General features: G+C 47.1%; 4 protein-coding genes across 9 annotated transcripts; all 4 read right to left on the bottom strand.

Annotated features, from left to right (window-relative positions):
- Positions 1–3,847: 3,847 nt before the first annotated feature.
- On the bottom strand, positions 3,848–5,765 carry LOC123412193 (putative pentatricopeptide repeat-containing protein At1g10330). The gene is made up of 2 exons (XM_045105137.1): positions 5,323–5,765; positions 3,848–4,890 (listed from the first exon to the last, which is right to left on the bottom strand). Exons 1-2 carry the CDS (start codon positions 5,731–5,733, stop codon positions 4,858–4,860), a joined length of 444 nt encoding a protein of 147 aa, XP_044961072.1. The 5' UTR covers positions 5,734–5,765; the 3' UTR covers positions 3,848–4,857.
- A 2,250-nt stretch (positions 5,766–8,015) lies between these two features.
- On the bottom strand, positions 8,016–10,769 carry LOC123412192 (protein NRT1/ PTR FAMILY 8.3-like). Of its 6 annotated transcripts, none has more exons than XM_045105130.1 (5): positions 10,441–10,769; positions 10,215–10,314; positions 9,899–10,116; positions 9,101–9,663; positions 8,016–9,006 (listed from the first exon to the last, which is right to left on the bottom strand). In XM_045105130.1, exons 1-5 carry the CDS (start codon positions 10,624–10,626, stop codon positions 8,190–8,192), a joined length of 1,884 nt encoding a protein of 627 aa, XP_044961065.1. In that variant the 5' UTR covers positions 10,627–10,769; the 3' UTR covers positions 8,016–8,189. The 6 variants fall into 6 exon arrangements, with proteins under 6 accessions (XP_044961065.1, XP_044961066.1, XP_044961068.1 ...); XM_045105131.1 differs by having other exon boundaries at positions 10,472–10,629; XM_045105133.1 differs by having other exon boundaries at positions 9,939–10,116; positions 10,472–10,564.
- Positions 10,770–16,119: 5,350 nt separating this feature from the next.
- Positions 16,120–18,416, bottom strand: LOC123407506 (putative FBD-associated F-box protein At5g22720). Its single transcript, XM_045100651.1, has 3 exons — positions 17,417–18,416; positions 17,175–17,318; positions 16,120–16,853 (listed from the first exon to the last, which is right to left on the bottom strand). The coding sequence occupies exons 1-3, from the start codon at positions 18,347–18,349 to the stop codon at positions 16,473–16,475; spliced, it is 1,458 nt and encodes a 485-aa protein (XP_044956586.1). The 5' UTR covers positions 18,350–18,416; the 3' UTR covers positions 16,120–16,472.
- A 238-nt stretch (positions 18,417–18,654) lies between these two features.
- Positions 18,655–21,585, bottom strand: LOC123408779 (F-box/FBD/LRR-repeat protein At1g13570-like). Its single transcript, XM_045101823.1, has 3 exons — positions 20,496–21,585; positions 20,233–20,376; positions 18,655–20,120 (listed from the first exon to the last, which is right to left on the bottom strand). The coding sequence occupies exons 1-3, from the start codon at positions 21,426–21,428 to the stop codon at positions 19,743–19,745; spliced, it is 1,455 nt and encodes a 484-aa protein (XP_044957758.1). The 5' UTR covers positions 21,429–21,585; the 3' UTR covers positions 18,655–19,742.
- Positions 21,586–24,748: the final 3,163 nt, after the last annotated feature.

The raw sequence follows: 24,748 nt of genomic DNA, 5'->3' as shown, positions 1-24,748 counted from the left end.
GGGGCTACCGCACCACCTAGGGTGGGAACCCTAGGGGTGGCACCCCCGTCCCCTCCTCCTATATATAGTGGGCACTTTTGGGCTTTTGGAGACACAGTTTTCCCTCTCCCTCGGCGCAACCCTGCTCTTCTTTCTCCTCCTCTCTACCGGTGCTTGGCGAAGCCCTGCCGGGAGACCTCGTCTCTCCATCGACACCACGCCGTCGTGCTGCTGGAGATCTTCCCCAACCTCTCCCTCCTCCTTGTTGGATCAAGGTGCGGGAGACGTCACCGGGCTGCACGTGTGTTGAACGCGGAGGTGCCGTAGTTCGGCACTAGATCGGAAACACACCGCGATCTGAATCGCCGTGAGTACGACTCCATCAACCGCGTTCTAGGAACGCTTCCGCGTAGCGATCTTCAAAGGTATGAAGATGCACTCACCCCTCTCTCGTTGCTGGTCTCTCCATAGGAAGATCTGAATATGCGTAGGATTTTTTTTGAATTTATGCTACGTTACCCAACACCCGCCGCCGCGCAGCAGCAGGTCACCAACGTCCGCGTCGCGGCGGCAACGAGGGAAGCGAAGGACTCAAGGGAGGAGAAGCGCCGACAAGAAAGAGAAGAGAAAAATGAACGCCTTCTTGGAGATCCAAAGGAGGAGGCTTGACATGGAGGCGGAGAAGCAAGCACGGATGCTTGACATGGAGGCAGAGAAGCAATTCAAAATGCTAGAGATCGAGGCCGCCAACGCCAAGAGCAAGGCCAAAGAAGTGGCTCTCGCGAGCATGATGACCGGGGGGAGATCATGAAGGTGTATCTCAACACCGTGTCGCCAAGGAAGAGGTCGTGGTTCGAGAAGATGCAGGCCGACATGTCCAAATTCGACGACGAGCGCCATCTTTTTTGAATGCCGACGAGTGTGCTGACATGACCACGGGGGACCGTGATGACGTGATCGAACTGAAGGCACATCCTTTTTATGTGTTGACATGTGTGCCGGCCAGCTAGCGAATGCACGAGTATAAACTGTGATGTTATTTTTTAAAGTCTGGAATTGTATGCCGACGCTGACAGTGCCGACAGGACACATGGCAGCTGGTATGATCGGCCGTGTGCTACTTGGTGGACCAGCTGCCGCCACGTGTTTCAGAATATAATCGGCTTGCTCTACGTTTTTCTTGAGAAGCCAGCGGCAAGGCTTTTGCTGCGGACAGGCGCACCGTCTTGGGACATGCCACGAAGGTCATGGTGAGTACGTCTTTTTCTCTTTTCTACACGTATTTCTATTTTATTATGCTCGGTTTGTCCTATTTGTCTTTTTAGATTTACTATCAAAAATAACCGTGCGTTGTAACGAAAGAAAAACTATTAGGTTATGCAGGTGTGACAGATATAAAAAGTCTGAATTCAATGCAATAATGGCATAAGAATTTTTAAAATGTTACTTCACAAAGTATATCTGAGTGATGTCATAATGAGATAAGGCACTTTTAAAATGTAATTTTAAGAACTAAAAATATGATGCTCATCGCGGCTTGATTTGTTGAGGCGTCACAAAAAAAATATTTTTTAGCTGAGCAAACTACAAAACACGGAAACCTTTTTTTATCCGACGCGAGGGACTAAATAAAATCATAAAACGACCTCTAGAGGTTTCCTAATAAAACCTTTATGTAAGCGACAGTTAGTTTTGTTCATTATTAACATATGTGTTTTAATTTTTACAAACATTTTCTAAAAGTTGATAGACATGTTTTCTAAATTCCTGAATATGCTTTGAATATCGGATCATTTTAAAAAATCATGAACATTTTTTACTTCATGACAATTTATATGAAATCATGATTTGTTGTATAATATGTGAGCAATTTTTGAACTCATGAACGTTTTATGACTTGTTGAATATTTTGTAAATACACAAACAATTTATCGTTTTTCTAATTTTTCAAACTGACAACTTTTAATTTTTTTTGTTCTTTTCAAATATGGAATTAATTTAGAGAAGAAAAAACTAAAACATGAATAAAAAGTAAAAAAAAATTACTAAACAGGATGCCCTGAGCTGCACATGGGCCGGTCCATGAAAAAAATGGGAAAAAGTGGTGCGCCAGGGATCGAACCCAGGTCTCTGGGTTGAAGGATCGCACCTCTGACCATCGCGCTAGTCCTGTGTTACTGGTATATCTATATATCAGTACTTTATAAACACAACACAGGGCGTCGTTTTTTGAAATCCGAAAAGCGAATTGTTTTTATACTTACGGGTGGCATTGGTGGGTAATTTTTATCACCTTTAAGGGTAATTTTAATGACGGACGACCAGAAACCGAATTTGCTTTATTATTACTAGGACACATGCCCGTGCGTTGCAACGGGAGAAAAAACTTTTCACATCCTTAGCTCATGTCTCATGGAGTCCTTCATTACGGCACCATAAAAAAAGAAAAAACACTTGTTTTCATAATTCCATTTATTATTTATATATAGATGTACACACATCATAAGGGATATCTATAAATAACACTACAATTATCCATCAAGTTTGCTAAGGTGGGTTGCATGAGATTATGGTTGTTGAAGAGAATATTGGTCTAGAAATAATCCATATGCTGACATCAGCTAAATTGCAACTTAGCCGTTATCATATCAAAAGTAGATTTAATTACACGTTAGCTAAAACACATGATGAGCTATTCTAAGAGGTAATGAAATAGTTGTGATAAACTGTCGAGCTTTCCGACGCCGATCATGAATGTTTGAGGAAACTGCTCATGCTGGCGGCGATGTTGGAAAACCTTATGGACCGGACCTCAAGGTTTACAATATCATCTCCCTCTCCTATTTCGCTCGATGTGTTTGTGGTCCCTGTCTAGGCATCACCTTATTTTTCATGTTTCCTTGCTGATAAGATTGACATGTTGAGCACTTTATCTAATAAATTATCCAAATATGATCATATTAAAGGTAAGAAAACATAAAAAAGTATAAATGTACCTTTAAATGTAGGAAACCCTACAAAAGACATTCATGTGAGCATCTAGACAACTCCTGACACTTATACATATTTTCAATGCATATCTTCAGCATTGTAACTGCACACGGAAATAGGCAAAGTTTTAATTAAACTATTTATTCAATAGAAACATACAAACACGGTAGAATTGACGTTGTCTCAACATTATCTTGCCATGTGTACATACGTAGCAGGCACCGCTTATACGCACCTGAGCTGTCTTCTCGCAGCCGCGGACACACATGATAACATCGCCTTTTTCCGTCGTCACCTATGGATGCTCCATGCCACAGGCTCGTCGGCTTGCACGGTCCTCCTCTATTAACATCAAGGTTGGCTCCTTGATCATTTGAGTACATTCGTCCGCAGCCGGCGAATCAAATTGGCTGGTTCCCGTCGATAGCTGGCCGCTCCCACCACTTTTTCCGTGTTGTTCTTGTCGATATCGAGGTCGGCTCCTGATCATTCGTGTACATGATCCTCCCGACAATTTTTTCATGTTGTTCTTGTAGACATCGAGGTCGGTTCCTTGATCATTCGTGTACATGCTTCCACATGTGTGGACAATCGGCTCTTGCCTGGGTATTTTTAATCGGCCAAGTCTTGCATTGTCCCGGCGTAACACCGTATCTCTCGTGGAGACTTTGCTGCATCCATTCTTTTATCATATACCTAGAAATCATGAGCCAACTTCTGGATATGTGCAAGTTTTGAAGGTATTTAAATTGTTGTTATTACATGCAAGTAGTTGAGGTGGTACTATTTTAAAAGATAAAAATTTCTTTTAATAAAGAAATTCCAGCGTGCTAGCTCAACTGGAATAGTTCGGATGCACGGCAAACAGGAAATTTTGCAAAACATTGACACGTAGTTTTAGGTATTTTTACTCACTCCTGGAGTTATTAAATTCATGAAAATGTATCCAAATACTAAAACTGAACTCCAACTAAGGTTATTTTTTGCTAAAGAGAAATGATCACTATGAGTCAAACTCAACAAAATTGGATCCATTCCAAAGAGTGAGAATTAAGATTCTTGATCCCTCTCAATTATCTTTCAATTCGAGGGTCCAGAGAGGTGTTTTATAGTCATCTCCGAATATTTGCCATCTGAGAATATTTTCGATTTCATTTTTCTATGACTTGTCTTTATATATGGAAATTGGTTATTTACGATGTACGATGATCCCTGTTAAGCATCCATGACTGAATAGTTAAAGTGCCCCACTCATAATTGGTAAATTTGCGGATTCAAATCCTGCTGGATGCACACCAATGGGAACGTTCCATAAGTCTATTTGATCTAGCTCTCTACCCATGGAATTTCATCCATCATCCATACATAACGAATTGGTATGGTATAACATAAGAATAATAAGAACTCAAATTCTTATCGATACTGGAACTCAGAGCATAGGAGGGAAAGTCGATTTATGGATGGAATTAAATATGCAGTAGGATAGAAAGGGGTCCCAAGTCCCATTGGTAGAAAAGCTATACAAAGGTGCAAGGTGCAAGGTCTGGCATTATGTTTGCAAGATAACAGGAGAGCAAAACTATAACATGGGAAAAACAAAATGTTAATCAGCTAATAAGGTAGAATGCCATAGTTGATGTCAGACAGACAAAAAATATATTTTATTATTAGACTCACGAACTTCTGTGTACTATGGAGATATAAAGTCTGCAAAATAAATAGATTTTTCCATTGACGATCTGGATTTCCAATTTACTGCTTTCTTTTGTTCTATTTTGGATGAGAATAAGCATGCATCCAATTATTCTTTTGCTCTATCTTACAAATTCGACGCACATACCTTCCACCTGCAGCTCGTTCCTATCATCAGATGGAGCGACCAAATTATCAGCTGAATCTTTCTCCCCTTGTCCCATTTAACTGAGGTGGGAAATAAGTATCGTAAATAAACTGCACACAAGAGAAGGAAAAAGAAAATTAGGGCACAGTTCTTTACGTTGGAGCTTCTTCAGAAACGGCTTAAGCTTAGCTACCCCACAGATTCAGTGATGGAAAAAAGACCCTGAGAAACTGCAGTCTAGTTCATTTCGGCTTCTCTCCCCTCCGCGTACTTTATTTGTGAGTTCTCGGATGAAAAGTGTAATGCCAGATACCCTTGTACTGTAGTTGTCTAATGTTTAACTTCTTTGTAATCTTTTGCTATGTTTATTGTAGATGTGAACAACAAAACACCTTACGGAGGCACAACACATCAAGCATAGCAATAGAGGAGGCCAGATCCGGGCTGGCCATTTCGTCAAACACCTTAGATGCGTCACACCCGAGACGGCCAGCTCGGCCATAGGAGCTGACCAGCGAGCATGCAACGAAGCGATCAGCCGTAAGCCCGTGGCGGAGGCACTGCGCATGGAGGGACCTGGTGGCTGGTCCGGAGGCGGAGGCGGACCTGAGGAGGGAAGGGAATGTGTGGCCGTTGGGGCGCGCCCTGGGGGCGAGCATGGCCGAGAAAAGGCGGAGCGGGGCGCATAGCGGGGTGATTGTGGAAGCGGGGAGGCGGAGGTGGGCATGGATGAGGCAGTTGTAGGGGAAGGTGGCGGCGGCGTCGGAGGTGGAGAGCGCGCCGGAGGTGAGGAGGAGGGCATGGACCTGGAGGAGCCGGCGAGGGGCGGAGAAGTGCTTCTGGAAGAGGCGCTCGAGGACGCCGAAGGAGTACGGGGAGCCCGTCCACATATGCGTCGCGACGCTCGGCGGCGCCAGCGCCATCGGCGACGTACCGGCCTCCTACTCGGCGCCCATCGGATCCACCCCATCCCTGGACAGGTGGAGGACAGGGGCTTTTTTGAAAAAACGAAACGTTTTTTTCACTTAATGGAGGACCGCGGGTTGATTAGAAAGAATAGGGATGCGTTTTTGCAAAACTACCACGACGGATGATCAGAAACTGTATTTGCTTTACTATTAGGCCTTGTTTGGTACTAGTGTTTTTGAGGAGACTGGTGGGGATAATCCCCCAAGGGATTGGGTGAAACCCCAACCTTCACCCAAACCCTTCAAATCCTCATTTATCCCCAATACACTAGGTAGGGGTAGTGTATTGGGTATTGAGAAAAATGCACTATAATTTGGAGATTTGAGAGAAAATGTGGGAATGAAACATGTCAAATACACTAGAACCAAATGGTGTTATGAGATGTGTAGGGATTGAGGGGTTTGACCGGGATAATCCCCACAAATTTCCTAAAATACACTAGTATCAAATAAGGCCTTAGGGAGAGACGGAGAGATATATTCTTTCTCACGTGAAGCAACTTGTGCTTTCAGAAAAAATGAAAAACATACCTCTTCATATGTGAGAAGCACAAAAAGAGTTGTTGAGTTTCTTGAAATGGAAAAGGCATAATTATGCTTTTATGCTTCTTGTAGAAGCAGAATCGTATTTATTGAAGAAAAAAAGACTGCTTGTGTCTTCTGAAAAAGAATAAAAAACAGTTATGCTTTTACAAAATATGTGAAGAAAGCAGAACCATACTTTCAGTTTCAGATTTCTATATTTCATTTTTCGTAGGGTCCGTCTGCAGGCTTTCTCTCTTCTGCAGGCTCCGTCTTTATTATGAGCCGTCTTTATTATGAGCCGGCTTTCTCTCTTCTGCAGGCTCCGTCTGCAGGCTGCCTGGATAGGGCACTCGCAGTAACGCCGCCTCGAGGAATCTTTAGTAGTCTGTCTCGCGGCAGAATTGCAACAGTCTCTCTGTTTCTTAGAGCAACTTTATTACACCCCGTAAAATTTTTGGTGAGTATGCGGGTTCGACCTAATTTTTCAGTCAGAACAGAGCCTGCATACTCGTTCGATCCATAATTTTTTTCTACCGCAGCCCGCAAACCGCACGCCTTGAGCAGTATAAATTGCGGTTCCGCGACCATTTTGCAGGTCCAAACCCTATCCCTCCGCCGTCGCGAGCCACCCGATTCCTCTTCCCCCTCTCCACATTTCTCGCCGCTGGCGACCACCCGTCCCGCCTCCAGCCGCCATGTGGGGCCGAATGTGAAGCTCCGGACGTGGCTCCGGCAGCAGATCCGGCCGTGAGAGGGACCCGGAGCGCGAGCGACGCGTCCGGGCGGACGGCGCGAGGAAGCGCGGCGCCCGGAGGTGGACCAACCGCGGGATATCGCCGCCCGCGAGCTTCAACCGCCGCGAGACGGAGGAGTACGACCGCCATAGCGCATCCTTCTCCTCCACGAGATCTTCCTACGCCGGATCCTCCTCGTCCTCCGGCGCGGGCTTTCTCCCCGTGAAGAGGGAGTGGTCGGAGGAGCCGGAGGAGTTCGCATTCGTCCCGGTGAAGGAGGAGCCCGAGGAGTCTGCTCCGCTCGGCCGCCGCGGAGTGGTCGGGTCCGAGGACTACGTCGCGGACTTCGACGTCGTTGCTGCCGCCATCGCCGAGCAGAACGTGCGCGAGGAGGCGGAGCGCCGGCGCCACGCCGAGGAACTCGAAGCCCTCCAGTGGCAGCAGACGGTCGCCGCCAACGAGAAGGCTGAGGAGTGGCGCCGCATCCGCGCGTAGCAGGCGGCGAAGTACGTCGAACTGTGCAGCTCCGGCGAGGAGGATTGAGCATCCGGCTCTTCCACGACGTCGTCCATTTGCCGCGAACTCGCCGTCGTTAGATCCGACCCCTCTATTACTAGTTTAACGTAGTATGTAGTATAACTATGCTTGTAGTTTGTTGATCATGTGATGAACTATGTTTGTGCAATTTCTTCCGCGAAAGTGTTTTTTCAAATTATGCAGGTTTTGATACGGGTTCTGTTCGGCCGCGCATGTTTTCGACCCGCAAACGTGATCTTCGCGAAACCGCAAACGCGTTTTGCGGGTCGAATTTTTGCGGGGTCAGCTAAAGTTGCTCTTACGTACTTCTGTTTCGTTTGTTTTTTCTTTTATATTTTTGTACAGTTTTATTTATATCTTGAAATATTCTATAAATATTGTTATTGTTAATAAATTTCATTCTCTTGAAATCGTTTACTCTTTCTGATCATTTTTGGGGAATTACTAGAAATGTTATCTATTGCTGATTTTTTGAGGCATTTCTTCAAAAGGTTCACTATTGCTGATCTTTTTTCCAGGCATTTCTCTTTTGCTGTGCATTGTCTTGGGCAATTCATGCACCGTCCGCTGAAAAAAAAATCTCTGCCACGGTGAGCATTTGAAAAAAATAAAAAATCAGCAACCCTTCCTGTATTTGTACCTCCTGGCGCAGCTCCAGTACGCGATCAGATTTAGGCAACCAAGTCCGGCCATCATCCAGAAGAAGCGATCCAGATGACCTTCGTTCAGGTCGTCGGGGATCCACCCCGGTTTGTCGCCGGTCGCCGTCGCCCACTGCACGGCCGTCAGTAGGAAGGAGCTCAGGTAGCCACCGGCCGCTACCGCGAGGAGCCCGAGCGCCGTGCACACGGTCTTCATGGCGGCCGGCGCCTGGCTGTAGAAGAAGTCGAGCTGCCCAATGGTGGTGAGCAGCTGGCCCACGCCCACCAGCGCGTACTGCGGCGCCTGCCACAGCACGCTCGTCGAGTTTGGCGCCAGGGGCGCCGCCTTCGCCGCGCGGAGGCGCGCCGTCTCTAGAAGCGCCGCGGCGGCCATGGCGAGCACGGGCATGGCGAGGCCGGCACCGATCCTCTGCAGCTCCGAGATGCCCTTCTCTCTCCCGGTGAGCCTTCTTGCCGCCGGAACGAAGACCCGGTCGTAGAGAGGGACCAGGACGATGATGGTGATTATATCGAAGGTGGACATGGACGCGGGCGGGACGCGCACGGAGCCGACGATGGCGTCCATCGCCCTGCCTTGCTCCACGAATGTCGACGAGACCTGCACCGACACGGCATAGAAGAAGACGACGGTCGCCCAGAGCGGCAGCATCCGCACGAGAATCTTGAGCTCCTCGACCTGCGTCACGGCGCAGAGTCTCCACGGGCTGCTCCGCGCCGGCGCGGACGCCTCCTTGTCCGAAGCCACGACAATGGCGGCCTTGTCGAAGAATCTGATCAAGCAAGCAACAGATCCATCTTGAGTGGTGGTGAATTGGACCAAGCAAGCTGCAAGCAGCTACGAGGAATTGTACTGTAGTAACTGACCGGAGATCAGAGGTGTGTTCGATCCTCTGAGCACCCTTCATGGCGAGGTCGTCTTCCGGCATGTTGTAGAGCAGAGAGCTATCGGCCGGCAGCTCGACGCAGGACTTCCTCACGGCAGCAACCACGACCTGGCACACTCTGGTGAGCGGGCTGCCGCGAGTTCGTTGGAACCTGTACGTCCGTGACGCCGCGACCAGGCAAGAAAGCCCGACGGCCAGGACGACCGCCGGGACGGTGAGGCCCAGCGCCCAGCCGTAACGATCCTGCACCCACACGATGGCGGTGCCGGATATCAGCGACGCGCAGCTCATGTTGAACAGGTACCAGTTGAAGAAGGAGCCCTTGGTGGCGCGCTCCGACGGGTCGCCGTCGTCGAACTGGTCGGCGCCGAAGGACATGAGGCACGGCCGGAGTCCGCCCAACCCGACGGCAATCATGTAGAGGCCGAGAAACAAGATGAACTCCTGGACCGGCACGATGTTGGAGGAGGTGAGGCCTCTGAACGACACGCCCTTCTCGACGAGCAGCGGCAGGTACGCCGAGAACGCTGTCATGAGCATGCCCTGCCCAAAACAAAAACGGAGAGACCAAACTATTATAACCTTGCAGAATGTCATCTGAATTTTCTCAAATAGGAGCAGGCAGAATGTAGACTGCTGAGTGGTAGTTAATTGATGTGCTCCAGGAACCAGGAAGAAAATTTCTTAACTGCACCACCGGGACATGACATATAGATGCAGACTGTGGTGCAGACGGAGTGATATTATTAATTGCAGTGCAGAGTGGTTGGAGACGTACTGCGACGCCGATGAAGCAGGAGACGACCATGGTGCGGTACCTTCCGCAGTAGGAGTCGGCGACGACGGCGCCGCCGAGGGGCATGAGGAAGCAGGTGGCCTGCCAGGTGGACACGTTCCTCGCCGCGGCGACGTTGCTCTGGCCCAGGACGCCGGTGAGGTAGGTGACGAGGTTGTAGGAGATGCCGTAGAAGGCCAGGCAGTAGCAGAACTCGGTGCCTGCATGCACACCATCGTTCCAAGATCAAAACTGAATTAGTCATCACGCAAAGGATTTTATTATTGCTGCCAAGAACAGGTGACAAGAAACAAATTACCAAGAACCGCGCGGCATGCGCGCCATCCACCCGTGCGACTCCTCAGCGCCCGGTTGCCGTCGAAATCAAGGGACCCGTCGGCGGTGTACGCCTCCGCTGCCTGCGACGGCAAACCCCCACCAAAATTAACAGCGAACGTCATCCGTGTCATGGGTCACAACTCACAACAATTCTATTCAGGGAATGGGATCGAGAAAGCAATTGAGCAACAGAAACAAGGATTTACGACGAGCTGCGGAGGGGGGTGAGAATGAGACCTCGGCGAGCAGGGGCACCGTGTGCTCGCCGGCGGGGGCCATTGGCGAGAGCTTGGGAGCGCACGCCTCTCGCTCGTCCGATGCTTCAGCTTCACTTGGCGGTAGTGCAGCGGGTGGAGATTACTGTAATCTTGTAGCTGGTCTGACGGACACATCCTGAGGGCCACAGATGTGGGAGTAGCTAGGCCGCCTTAGCCTATGCGCCAGTGATTCAGCTGCTCTTCGAAAGCATTTTTCTGGTTACTCTGAGGGCGACAGGAACCGAACATGTGAAATGCGGACGGGGCAACCGCCAAAGCGACAACGAGAAGCATCAGGGCCGCAAATCGCAAATGAAACGATGATGGAAGAATATTATCCCGCGACTGTGCCTACCTATCTTTTCGTAGCGACGGAGCACCATGTTCGGTCCATGTTAATCCCTTTCTCCTCTTCTCGGATGACCCCCGTGTTTTTCTGGAACTGAGGTGGCTGAGAAATAGTAAGGTCTCAGTCACCTGACATCAGACCACGTATTAAACCTGTTTTCCCTAAGCCGGTCTGTTTTTTTTTCTTTGGTTTTTCAGTTGTGGCCTAGACGCCTAATGCTCTAGCTTCCTTTCCTTTGTATTTTTTTATTCTTTTCTACTGGGTTTGTGTGACACAGCCACGCACGGGTCAGCCGTAAGCAGTTGAATCTCATGTCTAGATAGATGAATATACCAATATGTTTTTGAATGTATGTGTCTTTAAAAAGGAGGAAAGTTCAAAAAAAACGTAGTTAACTCCTAAACACAACATTAACAAAGATTGATTTGGTTTGAACTATTGTATTTATTAAGATGAGACATAACAAATACCATACTTGCATAGTTAAGAAAAACACAGATATTATCAAAGAAAAAGGGAAAAGGCAAAACTACATGCCTCTGTTATGCCGCATACTATGTGTAATGAATGTATTTTTTAGAAAACTCATTTGGTGTGTTTGTTCAATGATTTTCTTTTAAATAGTAGACATGCAACCGCCCGACAATCCCCCATCTCCCACGAGTTGCAATCGTGTTGGGGGCGTGTAGTTGCACTCGGGTTACAAAGCTTGCAAATGCAAGTCTAGAGGTGGACATATAGCTGGTCGACAACCTAACCAAAAATGTACAGTTGCGACCCCGATTGGGAAACATGCCGTTGCGGCCTTCCCTTTAAAAACATACAGTTGCGACCCTGACTTAAAAAATATGCAGTTGCGGACTCCCTTTAAAAACACTCAATTGCGACCTTCCCTTAAAAATTTGCGGTCGCAACCCTAGTTGAAACTCGTAGTTGCGTCCCCATTTAAATTTTTTGCAGTTGTGACCCCCGTTGAAAAAGTGTAGTTGCGGCATTCCCTTTGAAAACATGCAGTTACAGCCCCCCTTTAAAAACATGCAATTGCGACCTTCCCTTAAAAAATTAGCGATCGCGATCCTAGTTGAAACTCGTAGTTGTGTCCCCATTTAAAAAACTTGCAGTTGTGACCCCCATTGAAAAAGTGTAGTTGCGGCCTTCCCTTTAAAAACATGCAGTTGCGCCCTGACTTGAAAAATATGCAATTGCGGCCTCCCTTTAGAAACATGCAACTGAGACCTTATCTTAAAAAAATTTCAGTCGCGACCCTAGTTGAAACTCGTAGTTGCGTCCCCATTTAAAAAACTTGCAGTTGTGACCCTCATTAAAAAAGTGTAGTTGCGGCCTTCCCTTTGAAAACATGCAGTTGCGACCCTGACTTGAAAAATATGCAGTTGCGGCCTCCCTTTAAAAACATGCAACTGCGACCTTATCTTAAAAAAAATTCAGTCGTGACCCTAGTTGAAACTCGTAGTTGCGTCCCCGTTTAAAAAACTTGCAGTTGTGACCCTCATTAAAAAAGTGTAGTTGCGGCCTTCCCTTTAAAAACATGCACTTGCGACCCTAATTTGAAAATATGCAATTGCGGCCTTTCTTTAAAAACATGCAACCGCGACCTTTCCTTAAAAATTTGCAGTTGCGACCCTAGTTGAAACTCATAGTTGCGTCCCCATTTAAATAACTTGCAGTCGTGACCCTCATTAAAAAAGTGTAGTTGCGGCCTTCCCTTTAAAAACATGCACTTGCGACCCTGATTTGAAAATATGCAATTGCGGCCTTCCTTTAAAAACATGCAACCGCGACCTTTCCTTAAAAATTTGCAGTTACGACCCTAGTTGAAACTCGTAGTTGCGTCCCCATTTAAATAACTTGCAGTTGTGACCCCCATTGAAAAAGTGTAGTTGCGGCCTTCCCTTTAAAAACATGCAGTTGCGACCCTTACTTGAAAAATATGCATTTGCGGCCTCTCTTTAATAACATGCAATTGCGACCTTTCCTTAAAACTTGCAGTCGCGACCCTATTTGAAACTCGTAATTGCATCCACATTTAAAAAACTTGTAGTTGTGACCCCATTGAAAAATTATAGTTGTGGTCTTCCCTTGAAAAGCGTGCAGTTGGACCTTCCCTTAAAATATTATTGTTGTGACCCCATTTGAAACTGGTAGGTGCATCCCCATTTGAATATCTTGCAGTAACGACCCTCCTTAAAAATGTCTAGTCACAACCTCTCTTTGAAACGGTGCAGTTGCGACCTTCTCTTATAAACTTGCAGTTGCGCCCCATTTAAGATTGGTAGTTGCGTCCCTATTTGAAAAACTTATGGTTGCGACCCCCTTAAAAACATACATTTGTGACTCCTTTTTGAAAAATTCCAGTTGCGAATCCATTATAAAAACTTATAATTACAACCCTTGAAAAAGCAAGCAGCTTTGATCCCGTTTTAGAAACTTTCTGTTGTGATTTCATTTTACCCTTGAAAAAGTGTAGTTGCGCCCCCCCTTGAAAAAGTGCAATTGCAACCTCCCTTCAAAAACATGAAGTTGGGACCCCATTTCAAACTTGTAGATGTAGCTCGTTTGGAAAACTTGCAGTTCTGACCCCCCCCCCCCTTGAAAACATAAAGTTACGACTAGCATTTAAACACATGGACCATTGCTATAAACTTGCAATTGTGACCTAACTAAAAAAATTACTTTCAACCCTGTTTGAAAATTTTGCAGTTGTGCCTCCGCTTCAAAAGGTATAGTGGCGACAAGCATCTGAGTTGCGACCCTTACTAAAAACTTGTAACTGCGACCCCATTTAGAAAAAATAGTTGCGACCTGTTTAAAAAAAAATTGTAGCTATGCCTTGCCTTGAAAACGTGTCGTTGCGACAAGCATTTGAACACATGCAATTGCGACCATCACTAAATATTTGGAATTGCGATCCCATTTGAATTTTTAGTTTTTGTCCCGTTTAAAAATATATCGTTGCCTGAGTTGCAATCCTCAGTAAGAGAAAATATTTCAACTGAAAAAAAGGCTTGGCATTTCATTTCATTAACATAAAAGGAAAAAAACACAATATAATATTAAAGAAAAACAAGGAAGAAAAAATATTTAAAAAGCTGAAATTAGAAAACAAAAAATATAAAAAATAAGGCAACAGTCAATACAAAACACTGAGAAAAAAACAAAGGACAAAAGGCCAATATGACCCGATACACATACACAAGGTAGCATCGCTACCCCAAAGAAAAAAAAACTAGACAGCGTCGCTACCTTTTTCTTTCTTCCATCATTGACAGGAGGACGTGATGGGCCGCAACAGGCGAACAACAATATAACAAAAGAAAAAAAACGGGCTGAGGGCAACTTGGCTTGGACACTACACGAATCGCTACGTTGCTTTTGATCCAACGATAATGCATGTGAATGAGACCATAAGTATTAGCAAACCCGTTTTCTTAAAACTTTCTATCTATTCATTTTTAATCATGATAACAAAACAAACACCATAAATAGTAAATTACATCCAGCAATAGGTAAAGAGACATGCGAAGAGCACGGAAAAGGAGGTCGGGGCAAAACACTAGTCGAAGCTCAGTGCCGGAGCTAGGGAATAATTCAAGGGGGGCCAAATAACAACAATCTTTTTAATTTATGGTCTAATTTTTTTCTGCAATAAACATGGAGCAGCTTGGGGGGGGGGGGGGGGGGGGGCAGCGGCCCCCTCAACATTGCACATAGCTCCGCCGCTATCGGAGCACTCGGTTCACGTTGGCTCATACCTGTGTTATTTCATCGTATGTAGTTGTGTTGGCTGCTCATGGGATATTCAGGCTGAAGTGTACCAACGGTATGGAATGGCAGAAGAGATCCCACGTCTCGTGACGGCAGGCGCGCCAGGTGACGCGTGACGCCTGCCGCCACGGGCAGGGACGGCTGGGCCCTGCGTCGTGCCAGCAAGCATGCATGAGCCCAGGCAAGCATGCGTGAGGTGGCTGGCCGCCTCGAGTGGTGGCGGCAGGTCACACCTGCGCGGCCGGCCGCCTCGCCTGGTGGCGGCAGGGCCCAGCCGCCTCGGCCCGTGGCGGCAGGCGTCACGTGTCACCTGGTGCGTCTGCCGCCACGAGAGGTGGGGGTCTCTTCTACCATTCCATATCACATGTGGTTTTTTTTGACAATACCATTCGGTTAGTGGTCTTTTTAGACAAAAATTCCCCACCCGCGTCCATGTCCACCTTCAACGTGCTCACCATCGTCGTCCTGATCCCGCTCTACGACCGGGCGTTCGTGCCGGCGGCCTGGCGGCTCACCGGGAGGGAGAACGGGATCTCGGGGCTGCAGAGACGGCACGCCTCCGCGCGGCAAAGGCATCGCCGTTGGCGCCAAAGGCGACAAGCGTGCTGTGGCAGGCACCGCAGTACGCGCTGGAGGGCGTTGGCCAGGTGCTCACCACCATCGGGCAGTTCAGCTTTTTCTACAGCCAGGCGCCGCCCGGCATGAAGACAGTATGCACCGCGCTCGGGCTCCTCTCGATAGCAGCCGGGGAGTACCTGAGCTCATTCCTGCTGACGGCCGTGCAGTGGGCGACGCGCCGGGGTGGATCCCCGACGACCTGGACGAGGGGCACCTGGATGGCTTCTTCTGGATGATGGCCGGACTGGGCTGCCTCAATCTGATGGCTTTTGTGAGCTGCGCCAGGAGGTATAAATCAAGGAAGGCTTAATGCCAAAGACGTTGCAGCAATTTCGTCGATAATCGTTAGCCATGTTCGCCAATATGAAGCAACTTTATGTATACAACGATTCGCATTCGTAAAGAAGATGGAAATTGGATCATCAACTTGATGTGGCGGCAATTTTGGCTAGGGTTTCCGCCTCCAGAGCCACTCGAAATTGGATAACACTACCTTTTGGGAACGAGTAATCACTTACAAATTTACATTCAAGAAACTCGAATAGCTACAAGAGGAAACTATGAAAACTACATAGCGGCCATGGTAATCCATGGTGACGAATAAGCATTGCATTGTACAGGACCTAACCTAAACAGTAGACAGCAAGTTTCGATCCGCCGTGCATGGATTAGTTCAGTTCTACTCCCTCCGTTCCTAAATATAAGACCTTTTAAAGATTGCTCTATAAACTACATACGGATGTATATAGACATATTTTAGAGTGTACATTCACTCATTTTGCTCCGTATGTAGCCTCCTAATGAAATCTCTAAAAGGTCTTATATTTTGGAACGGAGGGAGTAGTATCAAACTATTCCCACTACTTAAGCCAAAGAGATTAGTTTCAACCAGGCCCATGCATGTGTTGTGTTAACGAACATCAGGGCATTTCACCATCTCCCGTTTCATTAACAACATCCAGATTTATAGTCAGCAACCATCACTACCAAGATAAAGACAGCAGAAGCTAAAGCATCATTCATCTATTTAGAAAGAACACATACTGACATGCATCGGGAGTACTGATAGACCAATTAACAGTAGCACCACTGACCTCAACACTTCAAGCTAATCATGCTAGACCCAAGAACACTGCCCAAAACGATCGCTTGTACGAGATGTTGCAAAAGAACACTGACCAATCCAACGGACATTAAGCTTGGATGATGAAACATGTTGGTGCTTTAAACTTCACCAGCAAAAAGGGTCACGAGAAAAATCTGCTCCGGTTTTGAAGCACCATGGTCTGCCTCCTTCAGGATCTGCACTCCCATACGCCATGATCCCACAGCCTTGAGTACTGCCCCATGTCAGAGAAGTCAGATTCCCGGCTATGGAGCGCCCTTTCGCCCTTGAAATCGAAGATAAATCAGGATTGGGGAAGATGAACACCGCATGCCTCAGCACCCTTGCGTTCTGCAAGAAGTACTTGACAAAAGCGATCTCACCTTCCTCCCCTCTGAATTCACGGATAGTCATAATCTCGATGCGCAACATAATGCTCACGATAGGGCCAACCTCATCCCAAAACTTAAGCTCGAGCTTGCCAGTGGGTTCATCACATCTTTCACACTGCAAATTGGTTATGTCAGTGAACAGTTCAACTCCTGATGGATTATGCATTGTAGCAGCAACAGTAAAAAGATGATGCATAATAACTGAAAAAATGGTAGCGCTGCTAGTAACATGCTATAGCTGATAATTAGGAATGGATGTATTTAGATGTATTTTAGTTGTATATACATTCATTTCTATGCATATTTGTGACAAGTAATTCCGGACAAAGGGAGTAGCATATTTAAAGGACGGCACTATTTTGCAGTGGCACGCTGTTTTTTTTATTGTGTAGTATAATTCTAGGAGCCTATAGTATGTGGTGATGAAGATGAGTACCCTGATATGCAGACTCGACACATTAGGAAAGCACTTCAGGAAAGTGGGCACCATCTTGGCATCCTCGTGGACTCCAAAACGCACATTCAGGCTCAGCTTAGTCACGCTAGTGAACATAGTGCTTGCACTTGGCTTAACCCCATACTGGAATGGAATTTGTCCAATTCAACAAAGAAAGATCAGACATTGAATTGAACATCCTTGCCAACTGAACAAATGGAAAATTTAGGTAGGTGATCTACCATGATGATGGTGCCGCCGGCCTCAAAGGCGTGCTTTCCTGGCTCCAGGTACCCGAACGCTTTCAGGTTGGGGGCATTGGCAATGTTGATCCCGGTGCGTAGGCCACTCGCAGGGTTGAGAGATCCCCGAACCTTGTACAGGATGAGCCGCTTGAGGCGCGGGGTGTCCACCATGACGACGCTCTCCATGACGGAATCGCAGATCTGCACGCACCGGAGGCTCTGGCTGTCGAGGCGGAGACTCAGACCCTTCATGCTGCCTTGAATGTTGAGGATCTCCAGAACGGGGCTCCGGGCGACGACGGCTTCGACGTCCCCGTTCTCCAAGACGACGCTCAAGATGCCGAGCTCACGGAGGTTGGGGAAGGAGGCATCGCCGAGGGAGGCCACATCAGGGAACTTCCAGATGCCGACGTAGAGGCGGGTGAGGGTGGCGATGCGGAAGAGCGTGCCAGGGAGATGCACCTCGCGCGGGCAGGGGCGGTTGACGAGGACGAGCTCCTGGACGCCCTTGGCGGCCATGAGACGGAGCCAGCGCTTGAGCTTGGCGCGGCCCGAGTCCATGGGTGTGCAGACGAGGTGGACGCACCGGAACGGGCCGGGATGCGCGGCGAGGACACGCGACACCGCGGCGGTAACGGCCGGCGCGTCGGCGCGAGCCGGGGGGCAGTGGTCCAGGAGGTGGTTGTCGACGACCACGAGCGGCGCCGAGAGCCAGACCCGACGCCAGCGTGTGGCGAGCACGGCGGTGCGCGCGGCATCCTTGAAGGGGAGGCGGGAGACGATGTCGTGGAGGAGGGCGTCGGAGAGGCCGCTGATGTGGTCGACGCCGTGGTCGGGGGCGGCACGGCGGGCGGCGAGGCGGGCGATGTCGGAGACTGGCGGGTCGGGGAGGCAGGTGTAGATGTACGGAAGGTGCTGCTCCGCGTCCATGGCCGCCGGCTAGGGTTTCGGGCGGAGAGCGAGCGACGAGTGAGGAGCGAAGTGTGTGTGACTGATTGGCGGCGGTGGCGAGGAGATGTAGGGTTTGGTCGGTGGTGTTGTCTGCTTCGGGCGGGCCAAATGTTGGCAACTGGGTTCTCTTGGGCCCATCAACTAGTAGTATTTAATTAGCCTTATTTAATCTGATCCTAAAATAAAAGCTTTATTTATTCCGGGATCGACTGTTTAATTCACCTGATGACAGCATATTTGGCCAAAAAACTTGATTTTTTTTACAAAGGTAATATACACGAACATATCAATTACATCCGATCTCTATATCAACAAAATGTTTAAAAGCATTAAGAATACACACAATCAAAAAGAAAAATAAAAAGAAGAAAAGAAAGAAAAACAACCCCGTCACGGTGAACAATAACTAGTAGCAACAACATTCTAACCATCATCAAAGACAACACCCTAAATACAAAAAAGTTTCTTCAAAAGCAACATCTTCAATAAGAAAACAATGCACAAGCACTGTCGTTGCTCGATTGAAGATCTTCGGTTTTCACCCCGCAGAAACTCCTAATTCATCCAAAATAATGCCTTCAACAAGGTCATTGTCAGGTACAACCAATAAAGGCCAGAGCTTAGATTTTCACCCTGAGAATCGAGTACTCGAGGAGCACCACCAAAAATGCAGTCCTTCAGTGTTGTCGCCTCCGCTTGCCAAAGGTCGCTGAAAACCGAGCACCATACATCTGGCACACAATCTTCATCACATTCAATATTCCTTTTCACTCAAGCTTCAAGACCTCTAATCGTAGCCAGTGACTTTCCCCGCCACTATCAATGCCATGAGAAACTTGACGTAGACATGTCTTATGACACCAATAAAAAAAGCAAAACTTTGCGTCGAGTCCTCTTAAGGCCATGTTGGCTGAAAATACGATAGCACGCGATCGGAACCAATCTGATCTAGATATCCAAGGACAACTACGCCAATCCATATAGATTTCTGATATGAAAGACCAGAACTCGCCAGCAGCCAGATCTAAGAGTTCAACATCCAGCACATCAGGCAATGAGGTTAGTTTGCACCATTCATCACTTACATGCCTTATCAGGCAACCATCACCACCAAGATAAACCCATCAGATGGTAAAGCAGCATTCATCTACTTGAACAAAACACATGCATTGGGAGAGTACTGATTGTCTGATTCCTCATCAACAGTAGCACACCAGCACCACTACTAACTATACTAACCTCAACACTTCGCTGATGATGAATACGAACCAAAACGATACCTTGTACCATGTTGCAAACGATTAACACCAAGCGCGCACTCCCACATATACATTAAGCTTTGGACGATCAGATATGTTGGAGCTTTTTGACTTTACCACGAGAAAGGATCACGCGAAAACTCTGCCCCGGTCTTGAAGCACCATGGTCTGCCTCCTTCAGGATCTGAACTCCCATACACCATGAATACGCAGCCTTTAGTGGCCCACTTCAGAGAAGTCAGATAGCTTATTTTGGAGCATGCATAGTTCTTTGAAATTGAAGAGACGCTTGGATTGGGGAAGATGATCGCCGCATACTTCAGCGTCATCGCGTTCGTGAAGAAGTACTTTAGAAAAGCCATCTCGCCATCCCCCCCTCTGAATTCACGGATAGTCATCACCCCTATGCGCAACATGACACTCACGATGGGACCAACCTCCTCCCAGAACTTAGGTTCGAACTTGCCAGTGGGTTCATCACATTGTTCACACTGCAAATTGGTTAGATCAATGAACAGTTCAACTACTGATGGATTATGCATTGTAGCAGCAACAAAAGTGTAAAGATGTATAATGCTAGTAGGTGGTGATGAAGATCAGTACCCTGATATGCAGGCTCGATGCGTTGGGAAAGCATTTCAGGAAGGTGGCCACCATATTGGCATCATCGTGGGCTCCAAAACGAACATTCAGGCTCAGGATAGTCACGCTTGTAAACATAGTGCTTGCGGTTGGCTTCATCCCAGGCTAGAATGGAATGCAACAAATTCAGCAAAGAAAGATCAGACACTGAACTACACGTTACCACACGCCTTATCCGATAGAACAAATGGGAAAATTTAGGTACGTAGGTGATGCTGATGTACCATGATGATGGCGTCTCCGGCCTGAAGCACGTACTTTCTTGGCTCCAGGTACCCGAACACATCCAGCTTGGGGGCATTGCCAATTTTGATCCCGGTCCGCAGGACACTGGCAGGGTTGAGAGATCCCCGGACCTTGTACAGGATGAGCCGCTCGAGACGCGGGGTGTCCACCACAACAATGTTCTCTATCACGGAATCGCAGACCTGCACGCACCGGAGGCTCTGGCTGATGAGGTGGAGACCCAACCCCTTCACGCCCCCTTGAATGTTGAGGATCTCCAGAATGGGGCTCCTGGCGACGACGGCTTCGATGTCCCCGTTCTCCATGGCGACGCTGAAGATGCCGAGCTCGCGGAGGTTGGGGAAGGAGGCGTCGCCGAGGCAGGCCGCGTCTGGGAACTTCCAGACGCCGACGTAGAGGCGGGTGAGGGTGGCGATGCGGAAGAGCGTGCTGGGGAGAGGCACCTCGCGCGGGCAAGGGCGGTTAACGAGGACCAGCTCCTGGACGCCCTTGGCCGCGAGGAGACGGAGCCAGCGCTTGAGCTGGGCCTGGTACCCGTCCATGTGGCTGGAGACGAGGTAGACGCAGCGGAAGGGCCCAGGGTGCGCCGCGAGGGCACTCGACACCGCGGCGGTGACGGCCCGCGTGTCGGCGCGAGCCGGGGGCCAGTGGTCCAGGAGGTGGTTGTCGACGACCACGAGCGGGGCCGAGAGCCAGACCCGACGCCAGCGTGTGGCGAGCACGGCGGTGCGCGCGGCATCCTTGAAGGGGAGGCGGGAGACGATGTCGTGGAGGAGCGCGTCGGAGAGGCCGCTGATGTGGTCGACGCCGTGGTTGGGGGCGGCACGGCGGGTGGCGAGGCGGGCGGTGTGGTAGACTGGCGGGTCGGGGAGGCAGGTGTAGATGTACGGAAGGTGCTGCTCCGCGTCCATGGCCGGCGTCGGCGGGAGGAAGGCGGAGCACGAGGAGCCCGGCTAGGGTTTCGGGCGGAGAGGCGAGCGAGGAATGAGGAGTGCAGAGCACGAGGAGCCCGGCTAGGGTTTCGGGCGGAGAGGCGAGCGAGGAATGAGGAGTGAGGTGTGTGTGACCGACGAGTGGCGGCGCTGGTGGAGAGATTTGTAGGGTTTGGTCGGTGGTGCTGTCTGGTTTGGGTGGGCCAAATGTTGGAAACTGGTTGCTCTTGGGCCCGTCAACCAGTGTCCATTTCTGCAGATGAGTAACTCGAGGTAGTAATTACACGAGGTGGTAATTTCTGCAGATGAGTTGGTAATTAGAGTATCTAGTTTAATAAGCTTTATTTATTTGTACTCCCTCCGTTCCGATGCATAAGTCATTTTTGTAGAAAACTAAGGCCCTGTTTGAAACCACCCAGATTATATAATCTGGTTTTATAATCTATTGTATTTCCAAACAGGACAGTTTATATTGTAGATTTTATAAACTAGATGACCAGATTATTATAATCTCATAATCTGCTCTACCCCGGCTAAAATGAGATTATGGATTACAAATGACGTGTTACCCTTGTAAACTTCAAGAGAATTATGCAGTGCCACCGCCACTTTTCTATTTTTCCTTGTAAACAGAGGACAAACATGTCATTGTACAATTTAAAAGCTGGTTTACAGTTTATATAATCTGGCCTCCAAACATGCCCACCTGAATTATTTTTATAAACCAGATTATATAATCTATGTTCATAATCTAGATTATCATAATCTATTATGACTCCAAACAGGACCTAAATAATCCCAAAACACTTTAACATAAATAAAACAGTAAACCAATAAAAGACGTGGGATGTGTATTATTTTAAGAACTTAAGACTATCTAGCATAACATGAAGTGGCTACTCCCTTCGTCACATTTAGAAGGTATAGTTAAATTTACGTGTGTTTCCACAATAGACAAGGTTTAAGACGTCAACACAATTATTATTATTACTCCCTCCGTTCCTAAATATAAGACATTTTAGAGATTTCATTAAAAGACTACATACGGAGCAAAATGAATGAATCTACACTCTTAAATATGTTTATGTACATCCGTGTGTAGTTCATAGTGTAATCTTTAAAAGGTCTTATATTTAGGAACGGAGGAAGTAGTTAGTACTACTCCTGCATGAATGTCCCATGTTAATTTCTTAGCTCATTAGGCGCATGAGTATTATTGATGCTATTTTTGGCCCATCTCTCCGTCAATCGATATCTATCTAGGGTCTAGAGATCTTTCAAGCACGTCTTCTAAATAGTGACGGAGGGAGTAGTTCATTGCATTCAATTGTATTAATTAGCAAACGAATATTAAATTATCTCGTTTTCCTCTATGCCTTAGTCGCGGTGCACAATGTAAAATGACTTATAAACCGAAACAGAAGAATAAGGCGTTTTAGCTTAAAAAAATCTAAAAAAATTATATAAGTAAATAAGGATGTTATGTGCATGTGTGTAAAATTTTAAGCTGAAATCACTTAAAATGCGATATGAATAAAAAAGACAAATTCATAGACTAAGAGAATGAACAGTATCATGTGTTAAAAAGCCTTAGGTTTGTCTTTCTTGCACAACCTTTATTTCAACTTATTAGATAGATGGAATCACACTCTCTAGGATTTGAACCTACGACATCGGGTGTCCTGAAAATTTACACAGTTGTGCATTATACCTCAAATATATCTATAAATGTTTTCAGAATTGTTTGAAATGTAGAAATACAAATTTTGATGAATTTTGATTTTTTTTTTAAATCGGCCTCACAGGAGCATTGTGTTTCACTATTGAGTTCATTTGATGAAACGGGTGAGCAACATGATAGTCTCAGGTTTGTGTGTCTGATTACGATGGATAGAAAGTTGTGTTTAGTGGTAATGATGTGCAACTTGAATAAACAAGGTCGACCGTGGTTAGGGCAACCCTCAAACGGCCCGCTTAGAGCACAACCATAGTAAATATGACCCCCTAAACATCTGTAGATGCGCACGGTCAGTGATCGAACGTGTTTCTTATTTATCCGTTCGTGCAAACCACTCTTCATTTTCTTCCTTATATGTACGGCCGCCTGTACGTAATTGATAAAGCGGAAGAGAGAGAAAGAAAAAAATAAATTGAAAAGATGGCACAGATGGATTCGCGTCTTATGTGGCGAGGAGGAGGAGGTGGGGTCCCGTAGCCTCGTCGGGGGAAGTGATAAACAATCGGCTCATAACTGGTACGAAAAAGGGAAATATGATTGTTTAATTGAAACAAAGCATTGCGATAGTTCTCACGGATGCTGACACAATGTGATTTCTCGCTAGTGCTTTGAATGTTAAAGTGAAGAAATTCAATCAAGCGCGCGTAAACGACGAGATAACTATGACTCTCTTAAGGTAGCCAAATGCCTCCTCATCCAATTAGTGATGCGCATGAATGGATTAACGAGATTCCCACGGTCCCTGTCTACTATCCAGCGAAATCACAACCAAGGGAACGGGTTTGGTGGAATCAGCAGGGAAAGAAGATTTATGTTCTCGTTGAGCTCATCTTCAATTTGTAGCCCCCAAGGACCGGTACATCAGTATATGATGGGTCGGGTCTTCAATTTAGACCTTATGATCTGTTTAAACAATTGAACACTGTAACTCCCAAGTGTCGAGTTGCATGCTGCAACTTGGGACTTTTTCTGAAAATTTGTAGATCTTCAACTAAGTAGTGTAGACCCCATGTGTCGGGTGGTAAGCCTGCAGCGACTCGGGACTTATGTGTGCTTTTTCTTTGAAAAGAATAAAAACATATGATGTAGCCCCCAAGTATCGGGTCGTATGCCTACAGCGACTTGGGATTGGCAGTGCAATAATGCATTTCAAAAATTCTCTTGAATTGATATTAATCTTGCTTGAATGAATCCTTGACCGTGCTTTGCAATTCAACCTGGTAATTTAACTTTTGTATGAAATATCCTCGAATAATGCGTTTGTGCTTTAAATGAAATCTCTGCCCATGGTTGCGGTGCAACCCGACAATTGACTTCACAAGCTTGTTTTGCTTGGAATAGAAAACCATGAATCCTGGTTGTCATGCAACTTGGCCAATCATGTTGCTATAATTGTTATAACTTTAGAAATTTAGTCAAGAGACTCGTCCTTCCAAAAGATAAAGTCGACTCCTATTTGATCAACCCTGTCATATAGACTTGGTGTTGTCGATTGAAATCCCTAGCCGTGTTTGCTATGCAACCCGACAAATATATGTTTTGAGAAATATGTAGGTGTTGT

Source organism: Hordeum vulgare, chromosome 7H, assembly GCF_904849725.1.
Source record: "Hordeum vulgare subsp. vulgare chromosome 7H, MorexV3_pseudomolecules_assembly, whole genome shotgun sequence".
Classification (NCBI taxonomy): domain Eukaryota; kingdom Viridiplantae; phylum Streptophyta; class Magnoliopsida; order Poales; family Poaceae; genus Hordeum; species Hordeum vulgare.
Note: the sequence above shows the minus strand (reverse complement) of the source record. Positions and strands in the feature narration are given on the sequence as shown.

Excerpts from the sequence above, each read along its gene's own strand:
- LOC123412192 (XM_045105130.1), bottom strand. The coding sequence starts at position 10,626 with ATGTGTCCGTCAGACCAGCTACAAGATTACAGTAATCTCCACCCGCTG. Across the intron at positions 10,315-10,440 it reads ACCCCCCTCCGCAGCTCGTC|GCAGCGGAGGCGTACACCGC; the intron begins GTAAATCCTTGT and ends TTGCCGTCGCAG. Across the intron at positions 9,664-9,898 it reads CCTGCTTCATCGGCGTCGCA|GGCATGCTCATGACAGCGTT; the intron begins GTACGTCTCCAA and ends TGTTTTGGGCAG.
- LOC123412193 (XM_045105137.1), bottom strand. The coding sequence starts at position 5,733 with ATGGCGCTGGCGCCGCCGAGCGTCGCGACGCATATGTGGACGGGCTCC. Across the intron at positions 4,891-5,322 it reads GCTTCGTTGCATGCTCGCTG|TTAAATGGGACAAGGGGAGA; the intron begins GTCAGCTCCTAT and ends TTCCCACCTCAG.
- LOC123408779 (XM_045101823.1), bottom strand. The coding sequence starts at position 21,428 with ATGGACGCGGAGCAGCACCTTCCGTACATCTACACCTGCCTCCCCGAC. Across the intron at positions 20,377-20,495 it reads CCGGAGACGCCATCATCATG|CCTGGGATGAAGCCAACCGC; the intron begins GTACATCAGCAT and ends ATTCCATTCTAG. Across the intron at positions 20,121-20,232 it reads CATCGAGCCTGCATATCAGG|TGTGAACAATGTGATGAACC; the intron begins GTACTGATCTTC and ends ACCAATTTGCAG.
- LOC123407506 (XM_045100651.1), bottom strand. The coding sequence starts at position 18,349 with ATGGACGCGGAGCAGCACCTTCCGTACATCTACACCTGCCTCCCCGAC. Across the intron at positions 17,319-17,416 it reads CCGGCGGCACCATCATCATG|TATGGGGTTAAGCCAAGTGC; the intron begins GTAGATCACCTA and ends ATTCCATTCCAG. Across the intron at positions 16,854-17,174 it reads TGTCGAGTCTGCATATCAGG|TGTGAAAGATGTGATGAACC; the intron begins GTACTCATCTTC and ends ACCAATTTGCAG.